This window comes from Notamacropus eugenii, chromosome 1, assembly GCF_028372415.1.
Source record: "Notamacropus eugenii isolate mMacEug1 chromosome 1, mMacEug1.pri_v2, whole genome shotgun sequence".
Lineage (NCBI taxonomy): Eukaryota > Metazoa > Chordata > Mammalia > Diprotodontia > Macropodidae > Notamacropus > Notamacropus eugenii.
Window position 1 is genome coordinate 216,458,145 of NC_092872.1, and position 10,538 is coordinate 216,468,682.

The 10,538-nt window shown below is 50.1% G+C and overlaps 1 protein-coding gene across 1 annotated transcript; it reads left to right on the plus strand.

The window, feature by feature from the left end:
• The first annotated feature begins 4,668 nt into the window (after positions 1-4,668).
• On the plus strand, positions 4,669-9,038 carry NKX2-3 (NK2 homeobox 3). Its single transcript, XM_072627035.1, has 2 exons — positions 4,669-5,850; positions 7,308-9,038. Exons 1-2 carry the CDS (start codon positions 5,496-5,498, stop codon positions 7,994-7,996), a joined length of 1,044 nt encoding a protein of 347 aa, XP_072483136.1. The 5' UTR covers positions 4,669-5,495; the 3' UTR covers positions 7,997-9,038.
• Positions 9,039-10,538: the final 1,500 nt, after the last annotated feature.

A 10,538-nucleotide genomic window follows, 5' to 3' on the forward strand; every position in this document is an offset into this window, starting at 1 on the left:
AGAACAACACAGATTACATAACAGAGAAATCACTACCTCCGGGGCAGACTACGATTCAGTCTGGCAGGGTATTCGATTCCCAACAAAACCTAGGCGGTCTCCTGCCCTGGTAAATGTCGCTCAAAAACGATTGAAATCAGACAATCATAGGAAAAAACTTTACCACGCTCAACCTCCTTTAGGAAAATATATCAAATGGAATGAACACACAGAACTGGAAATTCGTTGGAGTTCATGTTTTCCCGGAGTGAGACACCAGGCATTCATTCCTCTGATAATAGTATATGTGGTGCTCACTTCCCCACAAATTGTCGTCTATACACTACCCAAATTTTTTGAAAGCTTGCCTAACCCTTACGCAAAAAAATCAAGAAAAAACCCTCCTAGCAAAAGCGTTTAATGTTGTAATTGAGGAGGGAATATTTTCATCTAAGATTCTTTGTTAAATGACATTTTTGAGGTAGAGGGTAGAAAATATTTTAAATAAATAAGTTTTCAATATTATTGTTTTGCATCTTTCTAACGTAAGAGCTTTTCTAAATATTGTGGAATAGGTCTTTGATTATTTGCTGGTGACAGTTTAACTCTTGACCTTTTAGTCTTTGCACAAGTAAATTATCTGAAGAGTTAGTAGGTAAATATAATGATACATTCGAAAATAATTGCAGATATTCTGTGGTCATGTTTGTGTATTTATTGCAACTTTCCTCCGAAGTATATTATAATTATAGTTCTGTTTGAGCATTTAAATAAAACATTTTCCTCCAAAAAGGAAACGAGTTACTAATTCTAATCCTTAATTACATATCTATGGGCAAGTGATCTATTACTTTATAATTATTATTTTTTAAATGAAAACAAATAATTTCAGTGATTAAAGAAAATTAAATATTGACTAAATTTGTAAAGATAGGTCTTTATCTGACTTGTAATCATTTAAAATGTGGAGTGGAAGCGAAGAATTGACATCTCATGAGTCATATTTGGCAATTTAAAATTACAATTTTTTTAATCGACCCTAATCTATCTAATCAGAGATTAAGCTGTGATAATTAAATAACAACAATCCACAGAATGAAACGGTGTTATGCTAATTGTTCAAAACTCCCTATAAACAACAATTCCAAAACTGCAAATGTATTCAAATGAGAGAGTAGGGCTCCCAGAAGCTCTGAGCTCAAAGGTGGGGGATCCTAGGTAATCGAACTCGGTACCTTTGCCCCTTTCCTATATAGAGCAGGGTCGCCAGTTTCTTACAAAGGCTCCCTCAGACCTCATGAAGACTTAAGACAAACGCTATTGGGCCTGCCGAGACTGACCGAGATTTATTCCAAACGAAGAGAGAAATGGAGGTGGATGAAACCTTAAAGAAAAAAGAATGAGATTTGTACTTTCTGCCCTGGTGAAATAGCTAAGGAGAAACCCTTACGGAACTGGATACTGGTAGAAAGAAACTGTCTGCGAGGTTGGGATGGAGGGGTGGTTGAGGCAATGGGGGGGGGGGGGGGGGCTAAATATAAATATTTTTGAAGAGGAGTCAGGCAAAAAGTCCTTCGTTATTCCAGGGATTAGCAGAGAGGAGAAAACTCCAGATGAGCCTGACTGAGGCTTCCAGTCCCGCTCTGATTCCAGAGGTTGAGCCTTGTTCCTCGGCTGCGAGTTTCTCTGGTCATCTGGAAGGCTGGGCTAACGCCGAGGGCTAGGCCAGACAACTTCCCCGCAGCTTCTAGCCTGATCTTCCTTTGCGGCTCCTAACACACTGAGGAAGCTTGCGGAGCTTTGGAGTGGTTTGGAGAGAAGGGGCGAGTCTGATACGCTGTCCGTATTGTCTAGGGTTATTTCTCGGCCCAGAAGAGCAATGGGACTGCTCTCCCAGTCGCGAGAGTTGCCTGATGCTCTCTAGATCTTCGTTTCCCTCCCAAGCGGGCTGGGAAGGATGCACTCACAGCCCACCCAGCTAGAGACCCTCGGGATACTTAGCTTGAGACTGAAAGTGGCGCAGGAGGCTGCCTCCGGCTGGAGTTCGAAGGCAATATAAAGAACCTGGACACTTTCCCGTCCGCCTTCCTCTCCTCACGTCCGCACTAACCCTTAAACCTGATCACTACCATGCAAACCCAGGTTTGACCACCCCCCTCTCCAAAAGAGGCAAGAGAATGGGGAGAGGGTGTTTGCTGGGAAGAAAGAGGACTTCTAGGTTGGCATCTTTGATGATCTCTTGCCTCTTTAGCTTGTGGAGCTCCTTCAAAGAAAAAGGGAATTTACTGGAAGGCCCGAGGTCGCGATTAAGCGAGAGTGCCTGGGGGTGACTGGTGGGGCTGTGTGTATACACCATACCCTGCAGAGATACATGTGTCAGGGTGTGATAGCATAGTGGAGTGGGTGGAAGGGTGAGCTACTATTGCCCTCTGGCAGCCCTGGCTTCCGCCGCAGGTACATTAACATTAGTTCCCCATTAACAAGTTCCAGGAGCGTTGCTCAAGTGTCTAGAGTCGGGAGTAGAAAAGGCTCAGATAAACTGATGGGTAAATTCACTGATCCGTAGGAGATGCAAAGAATTTCCGTATTTTAGGTTTTTTTTTTCCTCTCCTTCTTCCCCAGTGTTTGTTCTCCCCTCCATCTTCCTGGTCCATGGAGAGCCAATACAAAAAATTAGGCAAGAATTTAAGATTGGAGCCAGGCAGGCGCAGGGATGTTGTGCAGCTCATGTCGCTCAAGGGGCCACAGCCTGGGCTTTCTTCTCTATCGTCCCCTCCTTCCCAATCCAGAAGTTCGTTGCCTTCCCCTATTTCCCTCCCTTCAAACAAACACCACCTTTTCCTTTTTGCAGCTTACTTACCCTAGCTCCACACAAGGCCCAAACTGTTGGAATCTGAAGGAAAAAAAGAGTCCATAGACGGTTCGTTTAAAAAAAAAGACGTTGGACTTTGTCGGACTTTTGAGCATTCATCTTCATTATTATTTTAAATAGAAACAAAACATTTGTCAGATGCTGCGCTTTGGGGCGCTCCCTCCCCATTTGCTGAGCTCCTCCCTCTCGGGAAGGCGCACCTCAAACTCTTCCGCCCAAACCCCCCTCCCCCAGCCACTGCCAGCCTCGGCGCCCTCCTCTAGGCTCCTGCATTCCCCAACCCACGTGTCCAGCTCCCGTAGCCAGCCCCAAGGGAAGGGTCCCAGAGGTATTTCCGCCCCCTTCTTCCCAGGCTCCTCCCCTCCCCCTACTCCTTCCTCGACGGGCTTTCCCAAGGTGCCCTCTCCCCCCAGAGATCGCTTTATTCTCCCCCTCCCTGGTGTTCCCCAGACCCGACAGAAAACTGCTCCCAATGAAAGTCGATTAGAAGGTAGATCCTTGGGAGAAAGACCTTTTAGTCTCTTTGTCCTTTGACATAACTTGCCACCCATTTCTTCCAGCTCCTAGGCCCTTAGTCTTTCCTTCCACCGTAGTTCTGCTATTTGATTGGAGTCACACAGTAACTCTGTACCACTCATCTGCTTGTCCCAGCCCTTTCGCACCCCATTTCCTCTCATCCCTCACCTCCTGGTGCTTAAGAATCTTTATTTCTACCCTAGAGGTCGGCAACATGTAGCATTTAGCGCTGACTTTTCGTCTTCCTCTAAGTGGGCGGAGCTGACGAAAGCCCCAAACTAGAGAGAGCTGCTGGACAGAGTAGGCAGAAGCAGTTGGGCCTAGACTGGCCCTGCTATGATGACCTCCTTTTCCAAACACAGATGCGCACAAGGACTTTCTATAAACCGAACCGTCTCAGTTCCAGCTGGTTTCCCGTTAAAGGCTCTGTATGTGTGACGAAAAGCCTGAGACAATTAAAGTCAATAAGTATTTTGCCTTTGCTCCCTTTGCCAGAACAGGATTCGTCATTGTGCAGAATACAAGAGACACAGTCCCCTGCCCTCAAGCTTTTAATTTCATCAGAACAAAGTTAATACGTGTGAAACAATCAGGGAGCTACATAACACCCGTGCAAGTCCTTCTGTACTGAATTGTGTTATCTAGAATTGTATTTGGACAAGAGATATGAGAGGAGAGAATGCCTACTGTGTTGAGAAATAACATATAGTGGAAAGAGGACCGAAGTGAATGTCAGTAGACTCAATTCTACCATTGACTACCTATGTGACCTTGGGCAAGGTTCCTGACCTCTTTTTGTCTCAGTTTCTTCCGTTATGGAATAGGAAGGTTGGTTAGCTTAGATGAGCTCCGAGGAACCCTTCCATATCTAAATCTGTGATCTTATGACCTCTAAGCCTCCTACTGTCTCTAATATTCTGCAATTCTATAAAGCCAGTTAAAACTTCATAGGCAAGACAGAATTTGAATACGTAGAAAAGAAGCTTACTTCATCTACGTGGAAAAGTCAAGGAGCCCCATAGTGCCTAATTACACTTATCCACATCCGATTGAAGAGACTATATGATGGTACTGTGCTTGCTAATTCAACACTCCAAATAGCATTTATTCAGAACCTAATACGTGCTAGGTAAACACCTACAAAGACAACCAAGAAAGTCTTTGCCTCCAAGAAGGTAACATTTTATTGATATTCTATGTTTCTATTATGACTTACAACAATCGCTATCATTATTATTATTTACATTATACCCATCTAGATAGACACCCATTTGCCTACTTCCAACCCATCGGATTCTCAGCCTAGGTATTCAAAGGGACCTAAGCCTCTACTTTGCTCGAATGCATGTGGATCATAAGACAACTTACTCCTGGAAGTCTCAACCTCTTCTGAGAGTGAATAGACTGATGCAAGCATTCTTAAAAGACCTGGGGCTCCTGAACTTCAAAAACAAACAAACAAACAAGCCTATTTTAGATGACTGTATTGCTATAAGATTAGTTTCTTGCGTTTTATTTTATGCATTTACAAACATTACTCTGAGATTTTACCAGACTGACTGGCAAAGTCCATAAGAAAAAAAAGTCAAGAACTTTTGGGCTAATCGAAGTCAGGAGCCAGCAGCTTTCCCTTGGGTAAAAGCACGAGCAGTTGGTGCCTGCTTCGGTCGGTCTTGGACCCTCTGACCTCAGCAGCCTTGCACCTAGCGGCTTGGCCAGGGCCCTGATCAAGGAAGCCATGGATTTTCCCGATTCTCTCTTTAGTCAATTTCTATTTCTGGTAGGACTGCGGGTTCTCTGGAAGGGGCAATGGGGGTGTGGCTAGAATCCACCCAAGCCAATAGAGAAGAAGCCCGGGGAACAGGCCCGGCCCCCGCCATGACGTTTTGACCAGGGACAGAGGCGGCTTCTGAGCCGTACTCCTAGTCACTGCAGTGGCTGTAACAAAACCCAGACCCCTGGTTCCAGGCTAATGGAGGCAATTTAGACTGCAGCAGGACCTCGTCCATCGTTTGTCAAAAGTCCTATTCGGCAGCAGAGGTAGAGGCAGGAGGACAGCAGGAACAACTTCCCCGCCCCTCCGTCGAGGATTTATTGAGTATTTGCTTTGAGCAATTAAGTTGCTCTGATGATGTTACCAAGCCCGGTCACTTCCACACCGTTCTCTGTCAAAGACATTTTGAATCTGGAGCAGCAGCAACAGCAGTACCACGGCGGGCACTTGCAGACGGACTTGGAGCAGCATTTCCACTCGGCCTCCTCCTGCATGTTGGCAGCGCGGGAGGCGACCCAATTTTCTGATGGGGGGGAGGAGGTGGAGGAGGGAGAGAAGCTGCCCTATTTAAACTCAATAGCCGCAGCCGAGAGCCACAGGGAGACGGGGATCTGTCCCGAGAGCTATGTCCACACGGTCCTCCGCGGCTCCTGCGGGCCCAAGGACCAAGAAGAGGAGGCCGACGGGGTCGTGAGGGACAGGAGCCAGAGTGAGTAGAGGGGGCAGGAAAAGCGCCCGCACACCTGGAACAAAGGCGGAGGCCCGCACACCTCCCATAAACTGCCAGCAGGGCCTCCCGCTCCTTTAGCCTTTGGTGGGGGTCAGGCCCCAGTCCTGTGCAGCGACAGCTCCGACACAACGCAGGTACCTGCGAGGGAGCAAGGGGCGGGGGTTGGGGGAAGAGGTGACCCCGAAAACCTCAGCCGCAGACTGGAGAACGAGGCTATCACCCTGCAAACCGCAAGTGTGGGGAAAGGCGCGTTCCCGGGAGCCTGGGGGGTCCGCTAGAGAGCAATACCACGGACGCTGTAGCTGCCAGAAGGCTTATTGCCCCCGGCCTGAGAACTTGCCCTGCTATGATACGTAGTTGTTGATGTTGATGTTTTTCCTTTTTCAAAGCTGACAATTAATGCAATAGAATTTAATAGAAAAAGGAAGCTCTCTCTCCTTCCCGCTATCCCTCAGAGTCAGAGAGGTGTTCTCACGCCCACAGACTGTCGGTCTCGTGCCCCAGGGGCAGCCTGGGCGCTCTTACTCAGTAACCACTACGCAGACATGGAGGCCCAAACTGGTCGATTTGGGGAGCTCCGTTATGGCAGCCCCTGGGCTGTTAGGAGGTGGTATGAAAAGACAACTCCAGGCTCGGGCCTTGTAGCGCCTAGCCTTCAAACCTTGGCTGAAAACTGTGAGAGTTTTGCTTTGTGTCACTATAGAAGATGCCCTTGGCTTCCCCAGGGACCACTCAACTGGGCTCTGGAGGAAGAACTTGAGTAAGATCCCTCATAAGATTTCTGGGGAGACTTTGTTAGAGGCATAGAATCATAGAGTCACCCTGAAAGGGATGAACTAAAAGAGACGTTAAAGGTCATCCAGGCCAGCCTCCTTCTACACGAGGAACTTGGGCCCTGTTGCTTTCCTGAGGAGAGTATGGGGTGGAGCTGGCAGTAAACCTGGGTCTGAAACCTACCTGCAGCTGACAACACACACACACACACAGAGACATACACAGAGACACACACACACTCTGTGGGTTTGTCTGTTTCTTGTGATAATGACCACTGGAAATTCACACTGAAATTTCTAATCACTAAGATTCGTATTACTTTCGAAGCAGTGCGAAGCCTATTCACAGGAAGACCCCAAAGTGTAAATACAAGCACACTCCCATACTATACAGACATTGCACTTAATTGTAAGTGCACAATATCATATATACAGGCTTTGGGACACTGAATAAATGTATTCGAAGTTGATTTCCCTTAGAAAGGGGTGATGCACGCTTCTAGCTTAGGAAGGCATTCCCTCTCCCCAGAGTCACAAACGGTCCCAGTTACAGGCACACACTAGCACACCGAGCCCCTGATAATCAGTCCCTCTGCACAGATGGTGCTTCAAGGCTGATTGAAGAGGACACTAAGGAACACTGTTGTTTTTCTCCTTTCTCAGAAAGCTGCCCGCTGAAGAAGCCCCTGGAAGCAGGAGAGTGTAAGGCCGAGGAGAGCGAGAGGCCGAAGCAGCGCAGCCGGAGAAAGCCCAGGGTCCTCTTCTCTCAGGCTCAGGTTTTCGAGCTGGAAAGGAGATTTAAGCAACAGAGGTATTTGTCTGCGCCAGAGCGGGAGCATCTTGCCAGTAGCCTAAAGCTCACATCCACGCAGGTGAAGATCTGGTTTCAAAACCGGAGGTACAAGTGTAAGAGGCAGCGTCAGGACAAGTCCTTGGAGATGGGGACGCACCCACACCCGCCGCCTCCCAGGAGAGTGGCTGTGCCAGTGTTGGTGCGGGACGGGAAGCCCTGCATCAGTGGGGCCCAGAGTTACAACACTCCTTATAGCGTGGGCGCCAGCCCTTACTCCTATAACGGCTTCCCGAGCTACGGCTACGGGAACTCAGCCGCCGCTGCGGCCGCGGCCGCCGCCTATAGTGGCAACTACGGCTGCACTTACCCCGGGAGCAGCGGCGCCGCCGCGGCCGCCGCCATCCCGCCAGCCTGCAACGCGGCAGGAGGCGGCCCCTTTGTGAACGTGAGCAACCTGGGAGGCTTCGGGGGCGCTGCGCAGCCCCTCCAGAGCCTCCACCAGGGCAGCACAGTGCCTGCCTGCGCCCAGGGCACCTTGCAGGGCATCCGAGCCTGGTAGGGGCGGGTGAGGAGGCTCCGGAGCAGCCTGCAGGGTATTCTTCAGACTGAAGGGCGGGAAAGACCTGGCCGGGGAAGATGGACCTGGATGGACCCGGTTGCATCCCCTCTCTAAAGAAATCTCCCCGCCCCAGGGCTAAAAGTGCAACTGACTCGGGACCGGAAATGGTGGGGACAGAGAGGACAAGCAGGGCTCCCCGTTTCTACCACATCAGACCGTGTTTGGCATAGAGGAGAAATAATGGTCTATGTATACTTAAAGCTAACAGGACTTGTTTGAGGCCAACCGCAGCTAAGCTCAGAGAACAGGCCGGAGGCTGGGCTCTTCTTCCTAGCCTGCATCCCCGGGTGGGGAGTGATGGGATGCACTCTTCACGAAGCTCCAGACCTAAGGGAATTTCTTCTTTTCCCCAGCCTTCCCTCTGCTTGCACGAATAATTAGTATTAGCGAGGAAAGAAAAAAAACTGAAGGGGAGAAACTGGCAATGAACCACCCGATCCCATACTCAACTCCTCTCACTTTGCTCCCTTTCTGAGCTCTCCGCCTAACCTGGTTCCAGAAAAGGACCTATTTTCAAAGTCCCCCCAAACACAACAGTCTTTTAAGGAGCCTTTTAACAGTCTTTTTCCGTAGTACCCTGCCTCCCCATTCCATACCCCCAGGCAGATTTGCTAGACTGGGGCAGGGGGGTGGTGCTGGAAAGAAGTAGGTCCTAAGAGCATCCTTGCCCACCTCTCGGGAGGCTGCGAGAGTCCTCGGACTCCCCTCCAGGGTCACTCCAGGGCAGGCGCCAGCCAGGACTCCCGAGTTTTCCAGTCCAATTTGCAGATTAGCAGAGCAGGCTACCAGATCAAAGGGTTTCGTGGGTTAAACAAATTGAGTAGCCCGTGGCGCCCTGGAAGGTGTTATTTTATTTCTTTTCTCTTCCATATTCTGTATCCAGCACATATTATAAATATATATACCTATATACACACCGTGTACACACCAGCCGCCATACACTACAGGAATTAATAAAGAAGGTGCAATATTTCCAAATCCATATTTGGCTACAGAAATTTTATTGAGTTAAAGAGGAAATTAAATCTATTGTGAAAAGGGAACTAAGAAATGAGGGTTGCATCCCTCTCCATACTCTTTCCAAAGTCCTGCGACGTAGGATGCTTAGGGGTAAAATGGGGCCCCTGTCACGGTGACGCTTTATCCTCTTTTAAAAGTATTATCTAATTTCGGTTGCGTTGGGCAGCCAAAGATTCCTTTGCCGCCCTTCTGCTGTCCCTGGTCCCCAATTCTCCGGTCTCCCTGCCCTCCCCAATATTATAGATGATCCCACTCCGAGGTGGAGCCACGTTAAACACGGGGCTCAAGCTCTCGGCCTTAAAACTCAATACAGTCACAGGCTCCTAGAAGCTCGCGAGTGGCTGAAAAATCGCCTCCACCTCCTCCACAAGGCCGGAACCCAGCTGGGAAGCTGCTCCTCCCTCCTAGCCGACCCTGACACCCAAGGTGGGGGTGCTTTATCTCGCTACTGCCCACGTACCCTCCCTCCTAGTTTTTCTCATCTCTCTCTGCTCCCCTTACCCCCCCGCCCCAGCCCTGGTAGAGCCGGACTCTGCTCTTTCCCCGGGAGCTGCGGCTTTGTCGGGCTCCCAGTCACTTGCGGAGAATGTCTGTGCGAGGGCAGCCCTGCCACACGGCCCGATTGTGAGCGTGCCAAGGCGGGAGAATGGGGAGGCATTAGAGAGCCGCGCCATTGTGGGGCCGGGCCAAGCTGAAAGGCGGCTCCGGGCCGGGAAGGTGCGGAAAGAATGGCTTTTTATTGGAGTCCAGAACAAAAGGTGTGGTAGGAAGGCGAGGTCCCCTGCACGAACAAAAACCCCAGCGCGTCTGGATTGACGTCCCCCCAGAGCTCCCCTATTGCTTCTCAGAGCGGGGGCTTTGTGCAGCAGTCTACTGAACAGAGGGACAGAGAAATGCGCGGGGGTTTTGTTCCCCACTTTTTGTGAGCTGGGTGGAGAGAGGGAGGCTAGAGGGAGGGGGGGGGGGGCGGAGGTTGGGGCGGGAAGCAGGGAGGGGCGCACTGATTAAGGCCACGGCCAAGCCGGGAGCGGAGAGGTTCAGCGGGAGGCGGCGGCCTGAATGTGGGGTCATTCTTGCTACAAGTTTAGCAATTTCGCTTTTACAGAAGGGGGCGGGGGAAGGGGTAATAGGGAGGGGACAGCGCCGGGCTTGCAGCGGGAATGCGGGGCTGGAGAAAAGAGGGAAAGGGAAAAGGAGGAGGGGGAGGGAGGACGAGGAGCTCTCGGAATCTCTGTTGACCGCCCAGGCAGCAACTCGCTCAGATAAATGGGAGTTGGGGGGCGGTGCTGGAAGGATGCTGGACTTGGAAAGGCGGTGCCTCCCTCTGAGGCCGATTCCAGTGGGTTCCACAGCTCATAGAGTCCCCTTCCATTCTCAGGGCGGCAGGTCGGCCTCACTTTCAGCTCTAAAGCCACCCACCCCCACCCTCGGTCCCTCAAACTCTCGGGAGGGTCACACCTTT